Source organism: Salmo trutta, chromosome 25 (assembly GCF_901001165.1).
Source record: "Salmo trutta chromosome 25, fSalTru1.1, whole genome shotgun sequence".
NCBI lineage: Eukaryota > Metazoa > Chordata > Actinopteri > Salmoniformes > Salmonidae > Salmo > Salmo trutta.
Genome location: NC_042981.1, coordinates 25,180,506 through 25,204,605, shown reverse-complemented (window position 1 = coordinate 25,204,605; position 24,100 = coordinate 25,180,506). Strand labels below are relative to the sequence as shown.

At 40.0% G+C, this 24,100-nt stretch overlaps 1 protein-coding gene across 1 annotated transcript in view; it reads left to right on the top strand.

Moving 5' to 3' along the window:
• Positions 1-24,100, top strand: part of LOC115162232 (potassium voltage-gated channel subfamily H member 5) — a 71,402-nt gene that overhangs the window by 22,986 nt on the left and 24,316 nt on the right. Inside the window, exons 4-6 of the mRNA XM_029713349.1 lie at positions 1,065-1,264; positions 6,182-6,434; positions 11,633-11,829. Of these exons, the coding sequence (XP_029569209.1) occupies positions 1,065-1,264; positions 6,182-6,434; positions 11,633-11,829 (650 nt within the window). The remainder of the gene's footprint in view (positions 1-1,064; positions 1,265-6,181; positions 6,435-11,632; positions 11,830-24,100) is intronic.

Sequence of the window (24,100 nt, the reverse complement as noted above, 5' to 3'; positions counted from 1 at the left end):
CTTTGAACTTATTTTTTAGCTTTATCAAGCCAGGTATCGGGGTAATGTTATCCTCTCAAGCGAAAACGCTTAAGGAAAGAATTTGATTTTCTATCATATTCTTCCTCTGTCGCAGATGCAACACAGTCTATGAAGTTGGCTTGCTGGTAAACCTCTTTTTAGGGGGTTGTCAATATAGTACTTTAATCTGTTGGTTTTCTGTAGACTGTCGTACTTAGAGATGGTCCCTTCTTTGTAACAAGTACATCCAAGAAATGTATAGAGTTAATGTTATTTTCTATAGTGAAGGAAATTGATTGTGTAGTTAAGATATTAATTTAATTTCGGAACCCGTCCAGATCATAAAGCAATCGTCTATATAGCGGGTCCAATATTTAACATGATCTTTGTTAGGATTATTAATGTAAATAATATCCAGTTCGATTTCCACATAAATAGACTTGCATAGTTGGGAGCTAATGGAGTTCCCATTTCTGTTCCAAAAGTCTGTAGATAGTAAAATTTATAAAATATTATATTTTTTAGTAAGCACTAATTGTGCAAGCGCAATTATATAATTTGTAGGCACATCGCTTAAGCAGTTGGAGAGGAAGAATTTGAGGGCCTCCATCATTCAGTATATTGGTATATAGCAATGAGTTATCAAGAGTGAATTATCAATCTCCTTCACTATTACCTGGCATAGGAAATCAGAAATAAGGCCATGCTCATAAAAAAGAATGTCTTCCTCCCTCATCATAAACAGCACTGAGGGAGAATGACTAACAAAATCAATTGAGTTCCCATGGAGGTCAGGGCCTTGGGCACTTTCTCTGTGTGCTCTGTCTGTATTTGGCTGGGATTACTAGTTTATATAACCACATTTTGATATTGCAACTGGTGTATTATAATATTCTTACTCTCAATAGTATGTTGAAACCCAAACTGAGTTCCGGGTGCTACCTAGCGGCCGGGGGCCCTAAGCGACCACTTATGTTGCTTATTCCTGGAACCGGCCCTGCCTGTCATTACCACTCACTTCAGCTCATTTAATCTTATGACAACTGTATTCCTTTCTTCTCCAGCTCTTCTGTACGCCGCCATCTTTGGAAATGTGACCACCATCTTCCAGCAGATGTACACCAACACCAACCGCAAACACAAGATGCTGACCGATGTGAGGGACTTCCTCAAGCTCTACCAGGTGCCCAATGAGCTGAGAGAGAGGTTGATGGACTCCATCGTCTCCACATGGTCTATGTCCAAGGGCATCGACACTGAGATGGTGAGCCATGGCCCTGAGCTTGGACCCCGGAGTGATAACATCTAACACAAGGGCTGCCTGGGGTTAGAGCACAGGAGGGCTCCGTGTGGTTAAAGCACAGGAGGGCTGCATGGGGTTAGAGCAGGTGTTACACTTTTTCAGCCTCGGACCCAAATTAGAAATTCTGTGTTTCCTGGTACCCAAGCTTATTAAAACATGTAAATATCAGTACATTTAATTATGCCCTTATGCCTAAAACAAATGCAATATAGACTAAAACAAATAACAATGAAATGCCTATAGAAATAACAATTGTTTATTTTCCCCCATTAATAACAGTCTTACATATCTGTCTAGGTTGGAACTGTTGCTGGTAATATACAAGAAATCATTTTCATTCTGAACTGGAATAAACTGATCACATCACACAGAGGTATAGCAGAACACACAATAGGGCTGTCCCAGACAATTTTTTAAAATCTTTGTCGATCGAAAGTAATCTGTTCTTTCGATTGGTCAAAAGAAATTCAAGTGTAATTTTTCATATATAGATACATCCTATGCGTTTTAATGAAATCAACTATATGCATTAAGCTTGTCTGATGCTTAAAGCTTATGGTTTGATGAAATAAGACAAATGCCTCGAAGGCACCAGAGAAAAAAAAAAAACTTAACCTGAACCAACTATTCTCCTCCTGTCCTTGCTGGCTTTCGCAGATTCTGCCATTACTCTCCTGAAATTGCAGGTAATGGGCTTCACGAGGAGTTGGCAACCTTTCTCTTGTTGAATGCCAATTTATCTTACCATTTCTACCAATCTGTGTTCCAGTTATGGTTTTCATATGCACATATTTGTGACAGTCATGTAATTCATAATAATGTCTTCATATCTCAAAATCATTGCTGTGGTTAATCAAGTCTATCCAAATCTAATCTAAAAATGATACAAACCTAAAACGTAATTTATATTGTCATTGACAACTATGTAAAAATAGCTTACATAAAGCCAACAAATGAAAACATTGCAGTGTTAACAAATATACAGTTGAAGTCAGAAGTTTACGTACACCTTAGCCGAAAACTCAGTTGAAATGTATTTCACAATTTCTGTCAGTTAGGATCACCACTTTATTTTAAGAATGTGAAATGTCAGAATAATGGTAGAGAGAATTATTTATTTCAGCTTCTATTTCTTTCATCACATTCCCAGTGGGTCAGAAGTTTACATACACTCAATTAGTATTTGGTAGCATTGCCTTTAAATTGTTTAACTTGGGTCAAACGTTTTGGGTAGCCTTCCACAAGCTTATCACAATAAGTTGGGTGAATTTTGGCCAATTCCTCCTGACAGAGCTGGTGTAACGGAGTCAGGTTTCTAGGCCTCCTTGCTCACACACACTTTTTCAGTTCTACCTACACATTTTCTATGGGATTGAGGTCAGGGCTTTGTGATGGCCACTCCAATACCTTGACTTTGTTGTCCTTAAGCCATTTTGCCACAACTTTGGAAGTATGCTTGGGGTCATTGTCCATTTGGAAGACCCATTTGCGACCAAGCTTTAACTTCCTGACATGTTGGCTGTCTCGTCATTGTTGGTAATCAAGCACACTACTGTTGTGTCGTCTGCAAACTTGATGATTTGAGTTGGAGGCGTGCATGGTCACGCAGTCGTGGGTGAACTGGGAGTACATGAGGGGGCTGAGCACACACCCTTATGGGGCACCAGTGTTGAGAGTCAGCGAAGTGGAGATGTTGTTTCCTACCTTCACCACCTGGGGGCGGCCTGTCAAAGTCCAGGACCCAATTGCACAGGGCGGGGTTGAGACCCAGGGCCTCCAGCTTGATGAGCTTGGAGGGTTCTATGGTGTTGAATGCTGAGCTGTAGTCAATGAACAGCATTCTTACATAGGTATTCCTTTTGTCCAGATGGGGTAGGGCAGTGTGCAGTGGGATGATGATTGCATCGTCTGTGGACCTGTTGGGGCGGTATGCAAACTGAAGTGGGTCTAGGGTGGTCTTTAAGGTGGAGGTGATATGATCCTTGACTAGTCTCTCAAGCACTTCATGATGACAGAAGTGAGTGCTACGGGGTGGTTGTCATTTAGTTAAGTCATCTTTGCCTTCTTGGGTACAGGAACAATGGTAGCCATCTTGAAGCATGTGGGGACAACAGACTGGGATAGGGAGCAATTGAATATGTCTGTAAACACACCAGCCAGCTTGTCTGCGCAAGCTTTGAGGACGCGGCTAGGGATGCCTTCTGGGCCAGCAGCCTTGCGGGGATTAACACGTTTAAATGTTTTACTCATGTTAGCCATGTTGACATCATTTGAGTCAATTGGAGGTGACCTGTGGATGTATTTCAAGGCCTACCTTCAAACTCAGTGCCTCTTTGCTTGACATCATGGGAAAATCCCAAAATTGTAGACCTCCACAAGTCTGGTTGATCCTTGGGAGCAATTTCCAAATGCCTGAAGGTACCACATTCATCTGTACAAACAATAGTACACAAGTATAAACACCATGGGACCACGCAGCCGTCATACGGCTCAGGAAGGAGACACGTTCTGTCTCCTAGAGATGAACGTACTTTGGTGCGAAAAGTGCAAATCAATCCCAGAGCAACAGCAAAGGACCTTGTGTAGATGCTGGAGGAAACAGGTACAAAAGTATATATATCCACAGTAAAACGAGTCCTATAACCTATAACCTGAAAGGCCGCTCAGCAAGGAAGAAGCCACTGCTCCAAAATCGCCATAAAAAAGCCAGACTACGGTTTGCAACTGCACATGAGGACAAATATCGTACTTTTTGGAGAAATGTCCTCTGGTCTGATGAAACAAAAATAGAACTGTTTGGCCATAATGACCATCGTTATGTTTGGAAGAAAAAGGGGAATGCTTGCAAGCTGAAGAATACCATCCCAACCGTGAAGCACGGGGGTGGCAGCATCATGTTGTGGGGGTGCTTTGCTGCAGGAGGGACTGGTGTACTTCACAAAATAGATGGCATCATGAGGCAGGAAAATTATGTGGATATATTGAAGAAACATGTCAGGAAGTTAAAGCTTGGTCGCAAATGGGGCTTCCAAATGGACAATGACCCCAAGCATACTTCCAAAGTTGTGGCAAAATGGCTTAAGGACAACAAAGTCAAGTCAAGGTATTGGAGTGGCCATCACAAAGCCCTGACCTTAATCCCATAGATCATTTGTGGGTAGAACTGAAAAAGTGTGTGTGAGCAAGGAGGCCTAGAAACTCCGTTACACCAGCTCTGTCAGGAGGAATTGGCCAAAATTCACCCAACTTATTGTGGTAAGCTTGTGGAAGGCTACCCAAAACGTTTGACCCAAGTTAAACAATTTAAAGGCAATGCTACCAAATACTAATTGAGTGCATGTAAACTTCTGACCCACTGGGAATGTGATGAAAGAAATAGAAGCTGAAATAAATCATTCTCTCTACTATTATTCTGACATTTCACATTTTTTAAATCAAGTGGTGATCCTAACTGACCTAAGACAGGGAATTTTTACAATGATTAAATGTCAGGAATTGTGAAAAACTGAGTTTAAATGTATTTGGCTTAGGTGTATGTAAACTTCCAACTTCAACTGTTTTAAAATGATTACTTGTATTTTAACAGCAACAGTTCCAACCTTGACTTGTTTTCAACAATATCTTATACACTAAGATAAAAATTGAGGCCTACTTTACATCTTCATATGTACTGTTATTTAAGGTTGAAATATCAGTAGCTAGCTAGAAAACTTGCTTTGGCTAATGTTAGCTAGCTAGCTTTTAGCTGTGTACAAGAGGATTGTTTGAAAGACAAACTCACATCTACTACTATGATAGATAGTACCGTCATGTTGTGGAAGTTTAGTCAGGACATACACCACCATTCAAAAGTTTGAGGTTCTTAGAAATGTCCTTGTTTTTGAAAGAAAAGCAATTTTTTGTCCATTTAAAATAACATCAAATTTGAATAGACATACAGTGTAGATATTGTTCATGATGTAAATTACAATTGTAGCTGGAAACAGCTGACTTTTTATGGAATATCTACATAGGTGTACAGAGACCCATTATCATCAACCATCACTCCTGTGTTCCAATGTCACGTTGTGTTAGCTAATCCAAGTTAATAATTTTAAAAAGCTAATTGATCATTTGAAAACCCTTTTGCAATTATGTTAGCACAGCTGAAAACTGTTGTTCTGATTTAAAGAAGCAATAAAACAGGCCTTCTTTAGACTAGTTGAGTATCTGGAGCATCAGCATTTGTGGGTTCGATTACAGGCTCAAAATGGCCAGAAACAAAACTTTCTTCTGAAACTCGTCAGTCTATTCTAGTTCTGAGAAATGAAGACTATTCCATGCGAGAAATTGCCAAGAAACTGAAGATCTCATACAACGCTGTGTACTACTCTCTTCACAGAACAGCGCAAACTGTCTCTAACCAGAATAGAAAGAGGAGTGGGAGGTCCCGATGCACAACTGAGCAAGAGAACAAGTACATTAGAGTGTCTAGTTTGAGAAACGGACGCCTCACAAGTCCTCAACTGGCGGCTTCATTAAATAGTTCCCGCAAAACACCAGTCTCAACATCAACAGTGAAGAGACGACTCCGGGATGCTGGCCTTCTAGGCAGAGTTGCAAAAAAAAGCCATATCTCAGACTGGCCAATAAAAGATTAAGATGGGCAAAAGAACACAGACACTGGACAGAGGAGCTCCGCCTAGAAGGAGAAGAGATACCTGCAGAAAGTTTGTAGGACTCCCATTAGATTCTAATGTATGTGAATACACAATGTCTTAATGGCTCAGTACGATGGTGAAGCCCATACTATACCATGCAAAGTAATAGAAACGACCTGAAAGCCTGATGTCCCTTGTCCAAAGCCTGATTGCCAGGTGTCTGTCTCCCCATCTCCAGGTGCTGTCCATCTGTCCTAAAGACATGCGGGCTGACATCTGTGTCCACCTCAACCGGAAAGTGTTCAGTGAGCACCCAGCGTTCCGCCTGGCCAGTGACCGCTGCCTGCGCTCACTAGCAGGGGAGTTTCAGACCATCCACTGTGCCCCCGGGGACCTGACCTTCCACACAGGAGAGAGCGTCGACACCCTGTGCTTCTTGGTGTCAGGGTCACTGGAGGTCATCCAGGACAATGAGGTCATCGCCATTCTAGGTGAGCAGCAGAGTGCATCTTGGCGCCTCACCTGTTTCCGCACCAACTTATTGGCTAGTTCTTGAGTTTGTCTGTGGATGATGTTGTTTCAGTGGTTTGGCTGATACCTTGTCAACTCAAAAACGAACAGATAAAGCAGCACGAGAGGAGGGAGGGACATGAGTCTAACATCACTCAGAACATTAACTCTGCGGAATGGTAGTCTGTAAGTTTGAGCTATCATGTTTAAAGGCTCGATGCAGATGCTTTTTTATTTCAATGTCAAATCATTTCTGGGTAGGAAATAAGTACCTTGGCAGAGAGGTTTGGAACTCTCTTTGTTGTTGATATATTAACTTAAACTGCATGGTGTTGTCACCAGGCAACCCAAAACTAAACTCATGCAAAAACTTCTGATTAAAAGGTCCTGTGTTAATTGTATTTAAATTGTATCTATCAGGAAATAACAATGATCATATTGTTTCACACTTTTACAATGTGTTTCATCAGCAGATAAAACAGAGTTGTGACTGCACTGGGCCTTTTTGGTATTTGGTATTTTATTAGGATCGCCATTAGCTATTGCAAAAGCAGCAGCTACTGTTCCTGGGGTCCACACAAAACATGAAACATGACATAATACAGAACATTAATAGACAACAGATCAAGAACAGAAGTACATAAATGTAAAAAATAATAATACAAAAGGCACACGTAGCCTAGATATCAATACATACTCACAAATTATCTAAGTCAAAGAGGGGAGAGGCATTGTGCCGTGATGTGTTGCTTTATCTGTTTTCTTAAACCAAGTTTGCTGTTTATTTGAACAATATTAGATGGAACGGAGTTCCATGCAATAATGGCTCTATATAATACTGTACGCTTTCTTGAATTTGTTCTGGATTTGGGGACTGTGTAAAGACCCCTGGTGGCATGTCTGGTGGGGTAAGTGTGTGTGTCAGAGCTGTGTGTAAGTTGACTATGCAAAAATTTGGGATTTTCAACACATTCATGTTTCTTATAAAAAGAAATGATGCAGTTAGTCTCTCCTCAACTTTTAGCCAAGAGAGACTGGCATGCATAGTATTTATATCACCCCTCTGATTACAATGAAGAGCAAGGCGTGCCACTCTGTTCTGGGCCAGCTGTAGCTTAACTAGGTATTTCCTTGCAACACTCAAGACTGGACAATAATCAAAAGACAAAACTAGAGCCTGCAGGACTTGGTTTTTGGAGTGTGATGTCAAAAAAGCAGAGCATCTCTTTATTACGGACATACCTCTCCCCATCTTTACAACCATTGTATCAATATGTTTTGACCATGATAGTTTACAATCCAAGGTAACGCCAAGTAATTTAGTCTCCTCAACTTGTTCAACAGCCACACCATTCATTACCAGATTCAGCTGAGGTCTAAAATTTAGGGAATGAGTTGTACCAAATACAATGTTCTTAGTTTTTAGAGATGTTTAGGACCAGTTTTATTCCTGGCCACCCATTCCAAAACAGACTGCAAATCATTGTTAAGGGTTAGCTGTGGTTGCTGATGTGTGTATGGTTGAATCATCCGCATGCAATCAAATCAAGTTGTATTTGTCACATGAGCTGAATAAAAACGGTGTACAGTGAAATGTACACCGTTTTTCTGAAATTACAGTGAAATTACAGTGAAATGCTTACTTACAAGCCCTTAACCATCAATGCTTTAAGAAGTTAAGAAAAACAAATAAAAATAAGTGTAGAAAATAGAAAATAATAGTCAATGTGCAGGGGCACCAGTTAGGTGAGGTAGTTGAGGTAATATGTACATGTAGGTAGAGTTAAAGTGACTATGCATAGATTATAAACAGAGTAGCAGCAGTGTAAAAGAGGGGTCTGGGTAGACCTTTGATTAACTTTTCAGGAGTCTTATGGCTTGAGGGTAGAAGCTGTTAAGAAGCCTTTTGGATCTCGACTGGGCGCTCCGGTACCACTTGCCGTGCGGTAGCAGAGAGAACATGGACACACATGCTTTGTTTAATGCCAGTTGCAGATCATTGGTAAAAATAGAAAAGAGTAGAGGGCCTAAAGAGCTATTCTGCGGTACACCACACTTTACATGTTTGATATTATAGAAGCTTCTATTAAAGGAAACCGTTTGAGTTCTATTAGATAGATAGCTCTGAATCCACGATATGGCAGAGGTTGAAAAGCCATAACACATACGTATTTTCAGCAACAGTTTATGGTCAATAATATCAGAAGCTGCACTGAAATCTAACAGTACAGCTCCCACAATCTTCTTATCAATTTCTTTCAACCAATCATCAGTAATTTGTGTCAGTGCAGTACATGTTGAGTGCCCTTCTCTATAAGCATGCTGAAAGTCTGTTGTTAATTTGTTTACAGAGAAATAGCATTATATTTGGTCCAACACAATTTCCAACAGTTTGCTAAGAGCTGGCGCAAGCTTACAGGTTTGCTGTTAGAATCATTAACCTCTGTAGGGTATGTGGGACGAAATCGTCCCACCTACTCAACAGCCAGTGGAATCCCGTGGCGCGTTATTCAAATACCTTAGAAATGCTATTACTTCAATTTCTCAAACATATGACTATTTTACACCATTTTAAAGACAAGACTCTCGTTAATCTAACCACACTGTCCGATTTCAAAAAGGCTTTACAACGAAAGCAAAACATTAGATTATGTCTTGAACGCACGAACAAAACGCCGCTATTTGGATATAACAATGGATTATTTGGGACCAAACCAACATTTGTTATTGAAGTAGAAGTCCTGGGAGTGCATTCTGACGAAGAACAGCAAAGGTAATAACATTTTTCTTATAGTAAATCTGACTTTGGTGAGTGCTAAACTTGCTTGGTGTCTAAATAGCTAGCCCTGTGATGCCGGGCTATCTACTTAGAATATTGCAAAATGTGCTTTCACCGAAAAGCTATTTTAAAATCGGACATAGCGAGTGCATATAGGAGTTCTGTATCTATAATTCTTAAAATAATTATGTTTTTTGTGAACGTTTATCGTGAGTAATTTAGTAAATTCACCGGAAGTGTTTGGTGGGAATGCTAGTCACATGCTTGTCACATGCTAATGTAAAAAGCTGTTTTTTTATATAAATATGAACTTGATTGAACAAAACATGCATGTATTGTATAACATAATGTCCTAGGATTGTCATCTGATGAAGATCATCAAAGGTTAGTGCTGCATTTAGCTGTGGTTTGGGTTTATGTGACATTATATGCTAGCTTGAAAAATGGGTGTCTGATTATTTCTGGCTGGGTACTCTGCTGACATAATCTAATGTTTTGCTTTCGTTGTAAAGCCTTTTTGAAATCGGACAGTGTGGTTAGATTAACGAGAGTCTTGTCTTTAAAATGGTGTAAAATAGTCATATGTTTGAGAAATTGAAGTAATAGCATTTCTACGGTATTTGAATAACGCGCCACGGGATTCCACTGGCTAGCCCAGAGAGGTTAAGTTTAGTCACACAATTTCTCAATTTGCAGCAAGTCAGCCAGTCAGATGTGCAACTAGACACTCCTTTTGCCCCATCTCTTTCAACCATGCTGTTTTTCAATTTCTCATCAATCCATTGAGCCTTTACAGTTCTAGCAGCCAGTTTCTTAACAGGTGCATGTTTATCATTAATTGGAAGACGCAATTTTATAAATTCATCAAGTGCAGCGCCTGGATGCTCCTTATTAATCACATCTGACCAACAAATATTTGTAACATTATCCACATAAGAGTCACAGCAACAAAAAAAATGATCTCTTATACACTATTTTAGGCCCAGATTTGGGAACTTTGGCATTCCTGGATATAGCCACTATTTTGTGATCCCTGCATCCAGTGGGTACAGATACAGCTTTAGAACAACGTTCTACAGTATTAGAAAAAAAGATTATCGATACATGTGGATGATCTTGTTCCTGTAGTGTTTGTAAACACCATGGTAGTTTGATTAATAACCTCAACCAGATTACAGGCACTGGTTACACTGAGAAGCTTCCTTTTGAGCGGAGAGCTTGATGAAAACCAGTCAATATTCAGGTCCCCAAGAAAGTAGACCTCTCTGTTTACATCACATACACTATCAAGCATTTCACACATATGATTTAGATACTGACTGTTAGCACTTGGTGATCTATAGCAACACCCCAAAAGAAAAGACTTTAGACGTTCCAAGTGCAACCACAACACTTCATTAACACTTGACATAAGATATTCTCTAACATTACAGGGATATGGCTCTGAATATATACAGTACGGCAACACCTCCCCCATAAGCATTTCTGCATCTTCTATAGATGTTATATCCTTGAATTGCTACTGCTGTATCATGAAATTAATTATCTAAGTGATTCTCAGAAATGGCTAAAATATGAATGTTATCTGATGTTAGCAAGTTATTGATTATATGAACCTTATTTCTAAGGCTACGTATATTAATATGGGCTATTTCCAGCCCTTTCCTGGGTAGTTTATCAGAGATAGACGTAATAAGGAAAAGAGCAAACAAAGCATGATAAAAAAAAATATACATTCAGCAGTCCATTAATCAATTGGTGTGTGTGTGCTGCGGGGTTGAAGCTACAAAACCATAGGCTTGGCTCTCTCATCCCTTCCAGGCTTCTGGGTTGAAGGGTGGACAATGAGCCTTTAATATTGTTGATGGTAAGTTATGAGTACTACTAGAGATAAATCGGGAGACACTCCTATGATTTCCCCTGGCTAACACTAAGCTTACTCTGAGCTCTGGGTACGCTCTCTATTCCTCATTAGCAGCCCAGTAGCAGATGAGAGGAGCTGCCTGCTACACTCCCACTGTAGCAAGCCTATATCTGGACAACCTGCAGAAACACTTTTAATAATCCACTCCACTGGCCATGGGGCCATAACCGCGGGAAGTAGGAGTGCTGAGGGTGCTGCAGCACCCCCTGAAAAATCTTTTTATTTATATATGAAACACTTTTCCCCCCCACAAAAGTAGTGCACTGGGCCTTTACTAGTCCTATATTAGCGGACCAATATATCCGTCTGTAGTCCGGGCAAAAAAATAATTCTGCTCCTTGACAAAACATTCTCACCTTAACCTCGGATCTCAGAATATCCATTAAATTTGTGACTGCTGATTTCACTGAGAAATGACTAAATATTGTACTTTGTCTCCCACACAAATCTCTCCATTTCTCTTTTTCCTCTCTCAGGTAAAGGAGATGTGCTTGGAGATATGTTCTGGAATGAGACCACTCTTGCATACTCGTGTTTTAACGTGCGGGCGCTGACATACTGCGACCTGCACATCATCAAGAGAGAGGGGCTGCTCAAGGTTCTGGGTTTCTACACATCCTTTGCTAACTTCTTCTCACGCAACCTCATCCTCACCTGCAACCTACGCAAACGGGTAAGACGTAAGCAGTGACACGCACGCAAACACACACACACACACTGATAACCACCTGCCTCTCCTCCTTCCTCCCTCTTCTGTAACCAATTTTTTGCGTGTGTGCTGGCATGTGTGTTTGTGCTATGGCTGGACCTGTGTGTGTTAGCTGGTACTATGGTGCGTGCGTGCGTGCGTGCAGTGGTGGAAAAAGTACCCCATTGTCATACTTGAGTAAAAGTAGAGATACCTTAATAGAAAGTTACTCAAGTGAAAGTCACCCAGTAAAATAGTACTTGAGGAAAAGTGTAAAAGTATTTGGTTTTAAATATACTTAAGTATCAAAATTAAATGTAATTGCTAAAATATACTTAAGTATCAAAAGTAGAAGTAAAGTATACATCATTTCAAATTCCTTATATTATCAAAGCAGACGCCACCATTTTCTTGTTTTTAAAATGTACGGATAGCCAGGGGCACACTCCAACACTCAGACATTATTTACAAAAGATGCATTTCTGTTTAGTGAGTCCACCAGACCATAGGCAGTAGGGATGACCACATGTTCTCTTGATAAGTGCGTCAATTTCACCATTTCCCTCTCCTGCTAAGCATTCGAAATGTAACGAGTACTTTGGGTTGTCAGGGAAAATGTATTGAGTGAAAAGTACAATATTTTCTTTAGAAATGTAGTGAAGTAAAAGTTGTCAAAAATATAAATTGTAAAGTACAGATACCCCAAAAAACTGCTTAAGTAGTACTTTACACCACTGCATGTGTGTACGTATGTGTCGAACTGCCACTATATGGTTGGGCCTACATGTGTGTGTGATCTGGTACCATGTGTAAGTGAACTGGTGCATGGGAGTGTATGTGGGGAGGAGCTGGTGTGGTGGAGCTCTGTATGAACCCCATCTCCATGACCCATCATTTTATTAGTCACAATGCAGACTGTAAGAGATGTCACACAGCCATCAGGCAGATGATGGCTAGTACTTGGTTCAGCCCTCGATCTGTACTGAGGCAGGTCTGCTTGCTATTCTGCTCCTGGAGCTTGTGACATACTATAGGTCTCCCATTCAGTCCATTAGTGACTATGGTTGGTAGAGATAAGTTTTTTATTGCTAGTATTTTAGCAGATACAGTATACTTCCTTAACAAACCCTTTCTCTTTCTCAAATAATCTCATAATAGCATCCTTTGTGGGTATGCAGAAGCAAATACTCAAGCTATTGTCCTTTTGATTAAAAACAACATGTAATTCATGTATTTTAAGTTGTTCTTTCACCTGATCAAATGATTTCAAACAACAAATGGCAAATGATTTCAAAGACATAAGTTTAACAACTGTCAACAAGCTTTCAAAAGAACAATAAGAGTAGAGTTTTACCTTGTGCTGTCACTAATGTTAAAAATGGCATCCTGAATTTTCAACCCACCTTTCTCTTTTTCCTCTTTCTCCCTCTCTCTCTGACAATTGTTTCTATCTTGGTAAACTGAGCATTAAGTTACCTAATCATATTCTCATTTAAGAAATTAGGGCTATTCTTTACTGTGATTATTTTGTCTAGCGCCTCAAGGCTTTTACCTGTCTTAAAGGTCTCACACAATCATCCTATTTCAAGTAAAATAGCCTTTGAATGACTAAAACATCACTTATTATATTTTTACACTATTGAAGGAAGAAATTGTAGCTTTTGTCTTTTCATAACTATCAGGAAGCCTGAAAGAACAGGCTGAGTGGGCTGGGAGCTTATATTTGTGAGCATGCCTTGATTGAAAGCTTATTGAAACGCCCTTGTTGTCGTTGGCAGATGCGCTCATGGTCAACAGAGCTGATCATTGACTCTTTGATATCAGACAAACAGCAGCAATGCACAATTGTATTTCTCATTTTTTTAAACTAATTACAGAATACAGTTCACTGATACACTTTTTCACAAGAATTACTAAAGCCTGTGTTACCTTAAAAGCGTTGACATAAGGGAATGGACATGAATTGAGAATACAATAAGTGTGCTGGACAATTTATTGGTGTCTCTGTATCAGCATTAAACATTTCAGTATAGTCAGGATTGTATGTATTGATCAGACATTTATTTGATATTTTACAATAGGCCAGCATAGCTGAAATATTGATTAACACGAGCACTCGAGAAATAAAGTTGAGAAATAATGGTGAGAGACATCATTTAACATTTAAAAAAATATATTAGAGCCATAAGCCCAATACAGGCACCCGGCTGCCCTACATTGTGCAGGACCCATTGATTTGTATAATTTGTAACACTCATCTCCTGTCCGAATGCTTGAAAAAAACTATACAAAGTAACAAAATGTGATATCCTGGGGATGCGAGCTGGGATGGACAGCTTGTATCGCTTCCCCACATACGGCTTTGGATCAAGGGTGACCTTGTTGTCTACATGGCCTGTAATGTTTTTGAAAAGGGAAATGTTTGTTAAATGGGTAGTGAATTTAATTTCCTTGTATTTGCTGTTCTGAGTTATGATGCTATCAATTCGTTGATATAGTGATCTACTCATTCTACAATGTGTTTTCTGGTGTTTTTTTAAGTAATTTGAAATATACAATATTTGGTTATGCACTTTTTGTGAAACTTTTCAATGTTTGTATTTAGAATTTTTGTTTACCTGAAATGTTCAATTGATGCAAAAATGAAATGTAAAACTATGATTTACAGTTCAGTATGTTGGGTCTGTCTTCACAGGCTTTACAGTATATCCCACTTCTTTGCCTTGGGGAAGCTGTTTTTGTATCACAGCATTCCTGCTGCGGTGGTTGCATGGGAAGCTGTGCAGACAGTAGATGTTACATTTTCTAAAATGTCTATCATTACAGCTTGATGATAGTGGAAAGAGAAAAGGAAATGGAAAGTGAAATAATAATACCCCAATCATCATGATTAGCCCCAATGACACAAGCTACATCAACTGTAAGACAACAACCCACAGAATGGAATTGCAATATATGATATTCAGGTTGAAATTATAAATCCTATACACACCCAAATGTGTGTTGGCAGAGAAGAATGGGAGAAACTCACCAAATATAGCCTTATTTTAAACTGGATTAAATTGTTTATTTTTATTCATTTTATGACAAAGCAAAACAGGTTTTTATCAATTTTAGCAAATTTAAAAACAGAAAACTGAAATATCACATTTACATAAGTATTCAGTACATTTACATTACATTTAAGTCATTTAGCAGACGCTCTTATCCAGAGCGACTTACAGTAGTGAATACATACATTTCATGCATTTTTTTTTTGTACTGGCCCCCAGTGGGAATCGAACCCACAACCCTGGCGTTGCACACACCATGCTGGCGTTGCAAACACCATGCTCTACCAACTGAGCCACAGGGAAGTTGCTGTTTGTTGAAGCACTTTTGGTAGCGATTACAGCAGAGTCTTTTTGGGTATAACGCTACAAGCTTGGCACACCTGTATTTGGGGAGTTTCTCCCATTCTTCTCTGCAGATCCTCTCAAGCGCTGTCAGGTTGGATGGAGAGCGACGCTGCACAGCTATTTTCAAGTCTCTCCAGAGCTGTTTATGGGGATCAAGTCTGGGCTCGGCTGGGCCACTCAAGGACATTCAGAGACTCGTCCCGAAGCCACTCCTGCATTGTCTTGGCTGTGTGCTTAGGGTCGTTGTCCTGTTGGAAGGTGAACCTTCACCCCAGTCTGAGGTCCTGAGCTCTCTGGAGCAGGTTTTCATCAAGGATCTCTCTGTACTTTGCTCTGTTCATCTTTCCCTTGATCCTGACTAGTCTCCCAGTCCCTGCCGCTGAAAAACATCCCCACAGCACGATGCTGCTACCACCAAGCGTCACCGTAGGGATGGTGCCAGGTTTCCTCCAGACGTGAATCTTGGATTTCAGGACAAAAAGTAAAATCTTGGTTTCATCAGACCAGAGAATCTTGTTTCTCGTGGTCTGAGTCCTTTAAGTGCCTTTTGGCAAACTCCAAGCGGTCTGTCATGTGTTTTTTACTGAGGGTCTTCTGTCTGGCCACTACCATAAAGGCCTGATTGGTTGAGTGCTGCAGAGATGGTTGTCCTTCTGGAAGGTTCTCCCATCTCCACAGAGGACCTCTGGAGCTCTGTCAGAGTGACCATCGTGTTGTTGGTCACCTCCCTGACCTAGGACCTTCTCCCCGATTGCTCAGTTTGGCCTTGCGGCCAGCTCTAGCGAGAGTTTTGGTGGTTCCAAACATCTTCAATTTAAGAATGATGGAGGCCACTGGGTTTTTGAGGACCTTCAATACTGGAGAAATGTTTTGTTACCCTTCCCCAGAATCCTGTCTCAGAGCTCTACAGACAATTACTTCGACCTCATGGCTTGTATTTTGCTGTGGTATACGCTGTCAACTGTGGGACCTTATATAGACATGTGTGTGGCTTTCCTAATCATGTCAAATCAAATCAAATCAAATTTATTTATATAGCCCTTCGTACATCAGCTGAAATCTCAAAGTGCTGTACAGAAACCCAGCCTAAAACCCCAAACAGCAAGCAATGCATGTGAAAGAAGCACGGTGGCTGGGAAAAACTCCCTAGGAAAAACTCCTGAGAAAGGCCAAAAACCTAGGAAGAAACCTAGAGAGGAACCAGGCTATGAGGGGTGGCCAGTCCTCTTCTGGCTGTGCCGGGTGGATATTATAACAGAACATGGTAAAGATGTTAAAATGTTCGTAAATGACCAGCATGGTCAAATAATAATAATCATAGTAATTGTCGAGGGTGCAACAAGCACGTCCGGTGAACAGGTCAGGGTTCCGTAGCCGCAGGCAGAACAGTTGAAACTGGATCAGCAGCATGGCCAGGTGGACTGGGGACAGCAAGGAGTCATCATGCCAGGTAGTCCTGAGGCATGGTCCTAGGGCTCAGGTCCTCCGAGAGAAAGAAAGAAAGAGAGAAAGAGAATTAGAGAGAGCATATTTACATTCACACAGGACACCGGATAAGACAAGAATACTCCAGATGTAACAGACTGACCCTAGCCCCCCGACACATAAACTACTGCAGCATAAATACTGGAGGCTGAGACAGGAGGGATCAGAAGACACTGTGGCCCCATCCGATGATACCCCCGGACAGGGCCAAACAGGCAGGATATAACCCCACCCACTTTGCCAAAGCACAGCCCCCACACCACCAATCAATTGAATTTAACACAGGTGGACTCCAAGTTATAGAACACCTCAAGGGTGGTCAATGGAAACAAGATGCACCTGAGCTCAATTTCGACTTTCATAGCAAAGGGTCTGAATACTTATAGTGGTTCCTCCTTTAAAAGTTGCGTCATACTGTGGCACACCTTGCGTGCTGCCGCGGAATTCTGTGGCATGTCATTAAATTGTCAGCCATTTTTTCTGTTACTGCAAGTCATTGCTAGTTTGACCACCAGAGGGCATCTTTGAGAAGCATTTGATAGTATTCCGTATTGGCATTACCAGAGAATTTAAAACCTTTTTTGAAATAACATACTATATGGGATTGATTTTAAGAAATTTGGCTAAATAAATTTGATTAATATTATGGTGTTTCTATTCAGAGAAAAACAAAAAACAACACCCTCAGGATTTCCGTTAGTATGGACTGGAAAATATGGCGTTGTACAATGTGACGGTAGGGAGTAGGCTACAGGATTGGAGGATTCTAAATTGTTTGCCTTCATTGGACAACTTTGTTCCAATATTCTGTAAATCAGTGATATTTATTCCCATAGTAATTCGCTATGATCCATAACTAAATCAGCATCTGCAATTTGAAAGAGTAATTTCTTATCATTATTTTATTAACAAAACGTGTTTATTTGTTTATTAGGCAAGTGTGCAGTCTACAATACATACTGTAGTAAACATGGGAAAGTACCTAATTCCTTACATAGGGGAGAGCAGGCCATGACTGTATTACAGAATGCAGGGCATGCAGGAGGCCGGCGTTATTTCATAGTTGTGATCCTGGAATGAGTAGGTGTGTCCAAACTTTTGACTGGTACTTGCTTAATTCATTTGATTAATATTTGGTGTTTCTATTCCATGAAAACTCTCTGGGTTTCCGTCACGATGGAACAGAAAATATGGCGCTGTACAACGTGATGCTCATAAATTCAGAGCGTTATCAGTTTGTAAATTCAGACCGTTTCGCTCTCAGAGCACACGCTGGACATTCAGGCCAAGGAGTAGGGTTGATTTGAGTTTTCTGGCCTTACAACGGCAGTCAAACACCCAAGCTCACGTTCACTAGCTTGCTTGTTACTTCCAGAGACAAATGAGAGCACTCTGACCATTTTACTCACCCTAGCAGAGCTAGTTAGGCAGTTTTTGTGTTAACCAGAGCATTGGTGACTGTGCTGTTGGAAACAATTTAAGTACGCTTTTTTGCCGACGTTTACTGACACCGGCCATATTCAACTGGTGTTGAGCGCTCGTAAATGCATTATTCTGCGCTCTGGTACACTCAGACGAGAGTGCTCTGAAATCCATGTAGATACCCAGAGCGAATTTACGAAAGCACCCGAATGTCCATTGAGAATGCACAACGACTATACCATTTAGCTAAGCTAAGAATGACGGGAATAATCAAGTCAATAAACGTTGGGTAGTTAATATACTGGCAAGTTTGATGTGTAACTACTAACGTTAGGTAGCTAGCTAACATACCGGTACATACTGCTGTAATGATATGTTATGTTGTTCGTAAGGACAGCGTAGCTAACAAATTGTCAGCCAACATAACGTGTAAGGTAACTTATTTGAAAAGTCGTTACTTTATTACATTGAGTAGGCAGCTACCCCTTGGTCATTAGGGCAAATCTGGTCTGTGATAGGAGGGGGGATTTCACACCTAGCTCAGCTATTAGACTATTCTTTAGTAAAGGTTGAATAGTCTATTGTTCTGCTATTAGCCCCCCTCCCCAATCTCATTCCTTTCCCTCTTCCACGCATCATCATTCTGCACCCGAGTGGCTCGCTTGTGGGCGTGCTGGCAGGATCTGGCAGCATCTTCAGTTGTGCGTCAAGAATTCAGCATACAGTAGCACGTTTGTATGAAGGTGTGGTTATTCACAGGCAAATTGTTATATGCTATGGAGGTAGATTTGTGTCTTTTTGTTGAGAGCAAAACTTTTTTATTTTCAATCAAAATAATTGTTCTGAAAGCAACTTTTTTTCCGACACAAAGGAAGTCATAGGGGACACCTACGAAGAAGGACTGTGTGATGATGGCATCTCAGGTAAGCAGCACTGTGCGTTCTTCTGTCCAACTTTTACATAGCTAGTAGTTAGCTCCTACGATTAAGTGTCAGTTCATAACATTGTACTATATTACATACATACCGTAGAATGATAAATCATGCAATTATTTTTCTCAAGCTAACCAAAAGCATTTAGCTACGAACGCCTGTTCTCGCCATTTTCAGTTGAATTAATCTAACTTTGTTTCATGGCAACTCATAAGCAGGCCATGTCATATTTGTTTCATAGTCGATATATAATCATATTTCATGACAGTGTGTAGATGGTGCAGGTATCATTGCATATTTCCCATCACCTAATGAACAAACACAATATTAGTCTGGTGTTAAGCTTTCTGTGCTTTATTGACGTGTCCTGAAAACGACATCTGCTGCTTTAGATTGAATGGTCATATCTCAGTTATTGTTTTCATATCTACAAAAAATATGCTATTTTCTTTACTTTCAGAGAGCGAGCTGATCAAGGGGTCGAAAATGTAGATATTGCCAGATGTTCACTGTCCGAGGAACAGGCCGTGGAAGCTTTTTATTGCTGGCTAAAGTGTCCATAAACAGAGGTAAGGAAACTGTTGTGTTCTTTTTCTCTCTTCTTCTCTGCCTGTCTTGTTGTACATGGAACCTGTCTCACATGCATTAATTTAAAAAACCCTTAAGATGTCAGCTGCTAATTTTCAGATTTACACCACATAAACACAGCCATTTTCACTGGACTATCTGTTGCTATCTGTTGCTGCCAAGTCATGATTTCCCTGGGGGTTAGCCTTGTAATAACCAAGTGGTGAGACACATAGCCCTCTATATTTAAATGTTTCAGGTACACTACGATAGGTGTCTGCGTCACATACAGTATCTTCTATTGACATTATCTTCTATTGTTTGTCCTTATGTGTCTGTTTTTCAACATAAAGTACTCTGTAGCCACTTAGTGTGGACACCAGGTGAGACCACACACACAATAAGTCTCTTCTTCACTTCATCCCTCTCCTGACACAGAGGGCACAGCATGATCATAGGTGAGAGGTCACTTGGTCGGGTCAACAGGAAGTATTATTAAAGAGATGCTTTACATTGAAATACCGACCGATGTAGTTAATGAGTTAATGATCCAAGGTCAGTTTTGCATTTCACCTCCTGACGATTATGATGACTGACCGTGTTAGAATAAAAAAAACTAAGCTTAATCATGCTCTTTCTCTATCCATCTGTGTCTCGTCTGCAGGTATGTTTTGATGTGAGAGAGGAAGCCAGTCCCGTCATTGCCACCACACCCGCTCTTAAGATAACCTTTGGGCCAACTGGGGGCCCAAGGCAGTTTAGGAGACACCGCAATTGTGATGAACTGAGAGAATATTAGGGTAGCACTGTAATTAATTAATCATATGCTGTCTGTCACTGTTCTTACCTCTTTCCCTTTCTGTCTTCTACACCTCTCTCCCCACCTCGTCTTACTCGTTTTAAAATGCACACCATATGTGCATTGAAGTACAGATTGAACTTGTATTTATAATATAATATTACAATTATCATAATAATAATGCATGTATTTTGTATTTATAACACCTGGATAATGAACTTTCAATAAAGCGTTTCACATTCTCCACTGGTTGAAATTAAGTATCTTATTGAAATACTATCTTGTGTCCTCAGATTAACGCAGATGAACGGAGTTAGATATGCATATTTTTTTTCCTGTATATATGAATTACAAACAATCATTTTTCTAGTCTATTGCATAGTTACAATGTGTAATAATTGATGTCCCAGGAGCAGGAGTGGTAAACACTGTTGAAGTGTATAATTGTAATACATACATGCAGACACAGCATCATTCAAATAATAGAGTTTGATATGACTGAAACATAATGTCTCAGAGATTCATACCTGAACCGCACCTTTATTTGCCAAGGAAAAGGACATGATCAGTGAATATATTCAATGTACAGGCTACAATGTGGGAATCTCATGCGTGGTGATAACTACAGTACATGTATATAGGACTTGCATCCTTGGCACAATAAAGTTATTATATTCTACTCAATTCATAGGCTTCATTAATGCCATTCAGACTTGAAGTTGAAACAACAACTATTATAGCTGAGGTTCATAGATTGGTATGAATATTAGTTATATGAATATCAGGCAGCTAAAATGTTAAAAGCAGAAATTAAAGATTTTGGACTTGTATACATATGGAGATTTTACAACCAATGGCTAATTTTACTCCCCTGTCACTTACAGTTACTCTGGAATCGACTCATTTCTTATTCCAGCAGGCAAGGGAAATTTAATTACTGGGTGTAAGTATTTACCAATAATTATGTCTGAATATTCTGCCCTGCTGGCTTCATTACCAGTCAGTAAAACCCAACCACCCTCAAGAAGGTGGAGGTTTGGCACTTACTTACTAAATAATCCCACATTTGTAACATTTCTGAACACTCAAATCAACATATTTTTTTGCACCAATAACCGCTCTGCCTCCCCCCTAATTTTATGGGAAACTCCTTGCATATCTGAGGGGCAAATAATTTTGTTTTGTTTGGGTGTTTGTAAGATGTATAAGGCTCAAGTAAATTCATTGGAGAAAGAAATTTGAGATCTGGAAAATTGGAATTTAACATCCTGACGACCCACAAAGCAGAAAACGCACTTAAGAGAACAAAACTACTATGGAGATAAAGCAGGAAAGTTGCTTGCTTGGCAGATAAGGCAAGAGGAAGCTAGTATAGTTATTAGCTCTATTAAGCTGCCCAATAACACAGTTGTTCACAGTCCTGAGCAAATCAATCTAGTCTTTAGGGAGTTTTATGAAACATTGTACAAGTCTGAAGGGGATGCCCCTGCCACAATGCATGAGTTTTAGAACAAACTCAATTTAAAAGCTTTAACTGAGGAGGATAGAGAATACTTGGAAAAAGTGATTACATCTGAAGAAATTAGGGAATCCATTTTCAACACTGCTGGGGGAAGATCAACAGGGTTCAACAGATACCCTATTGAATTCTATAGATCCTTTTTACCCAAACAAATTGAGCCTCTTTGCAACATGTTTAATTATGCCATAGAGACAGAAAAGCTCCCAGACACACTTGAACAAGCACTGATCACAGTTTTGTTAAAACCTAGGAAAGATCCTCTGCTTTGTGGGTCGTATAGACCAATATCTCTATTGAACACTTCATATAAGATTCTTCTAAAACTCATAGCTCTTAGACTGGATAAGGTTCTTGCTGACTTGGTTGATATGGAACAAACAGGCTTTGTAAGAAACTGCTCGTCTCCTGATAATATATATTTAATATTATGCCTTATGTAGAGAATGACCAAGAACCTGTAGTGGCGACTTCATTAGATGCGGGAAAAGTTTTTGACCGCATAGAATGGAACTGCCTATTTTTGAAGATTTACAGAGGATGGATATTGGACCTAAGTATGTAGGTCTGATTAGATTACTGTACAGATGTCCAGTAGCTCAGATCCTGACGAATGGAAATGTTTCCTCCCAGTTCTCCCTATCACGTGGCACAAGACAGGGTTGTCCTGCTAGTCCTCTCTTTTTTTCTTTGGCCATCGAGCCACTGGCAGAAGCTTTTAGATCTCATCCATCCATCCATCCATCCATCCATCCATGGTGTTCGTATAGGTGAGTGCGAGCATCTGGTCTCGCTATATGCTGATGACATTTTGCTTTACCTCACTAAACCAGAAATTTCACTCTGAGCATTAGTTGACATCCTGAAAGAATATGGGACCTTTTCAGGATATAAAATAAACCTATCGAAGATTATAATTATGCCTTTTAACAGGGCAGCTATGCAGAACCCAATCTTATACCAGACGTTTTCTTGGAGGCCTCAGAAAAGGACATATCTTGGATTGCAAATTCCTTCTGAAATTATTAAGATATATCAACTTAACTATACTCAACTTCTCAAAAAGGTTGGAGAAAAATTGGATAGATGGGGGATTTACCAATTTTTCTTAATGGGTGGGTCAATTGTGTAAAATTCTTGTACCTTTAACCTTGAACATTTAACAGAAGGTCATTCTGTTAAATGTTTTTGTTGTTAATCACTGAAGATAATACCAGTAGAGGGGAGGGAGGGGGTGTTCATGTGTTGGGGAGGGAAGGGTTTTGTTCAATGTGCTTCCATGTAGCATGCTGTTTTGTGTAGGTGGAAGGAATAACGGGGCATTATGTGTGATATTTTGCTGATCATTTTTAAATTGTAAATAATGCCTAAAAACATATTGTAAAATTTTAAAACAAAACTCCTACAGCCATTCGGCTCCCAAGTGGCACAGTGGTCTGACACTGTATCTTAGCGCCAGAGGCATCAATGCAGTACCTGGTTCAAATCCAGGCTGCATCACATCCGGCCGTGATTGGGAGTCCCATAGGGCGACGCACAATTGGCCCATTGTCGTCTGGTTTTGACCAGGGTAGGCCGTCATTGTAAATAAGAATTTGTTGTTAACTGACTTGCCTAGTTAAATAAAGTTTAAATAAAAATGTAAATAAATAAAAGGCCTACCTCCAAGAAAACCATCTTAAATGGAATGCAATCAGGTTTTAGGTCTGGCCAGAGTACTGTTTCAGCAACATTTAAGGTTTTAAATTACATCCACTGTGCTCCTGACAAGAAGTACATTTAAAAAAAAAAATCTAGCCAAATCTACGATGGCTACGAAAGAGATATACAATCGGAAGTTAAGTGAACTAAACAAAGAAGATACAGCTGTACCTTCTGTATTCCCATGGACTGGATCTGGTGCCGTGCCAAAATACAGAATAACTTTTCAGAAGAGAAAGCATCAAAGTGAGCCTTCAGAGATATGTTAGACAGTGGCGGTCAGTGCTGTTAGCTGTTTTTTTCTATGAGCACGGCCTTATTTCTATTACAGCATATTGGATGACTGGCATTCATACAGTATTCCATTCACCCAGTTCAATGTAACAGCGATAGGTTTAGGCTACTACATTATACTCAAATTTTCCCTAAACCC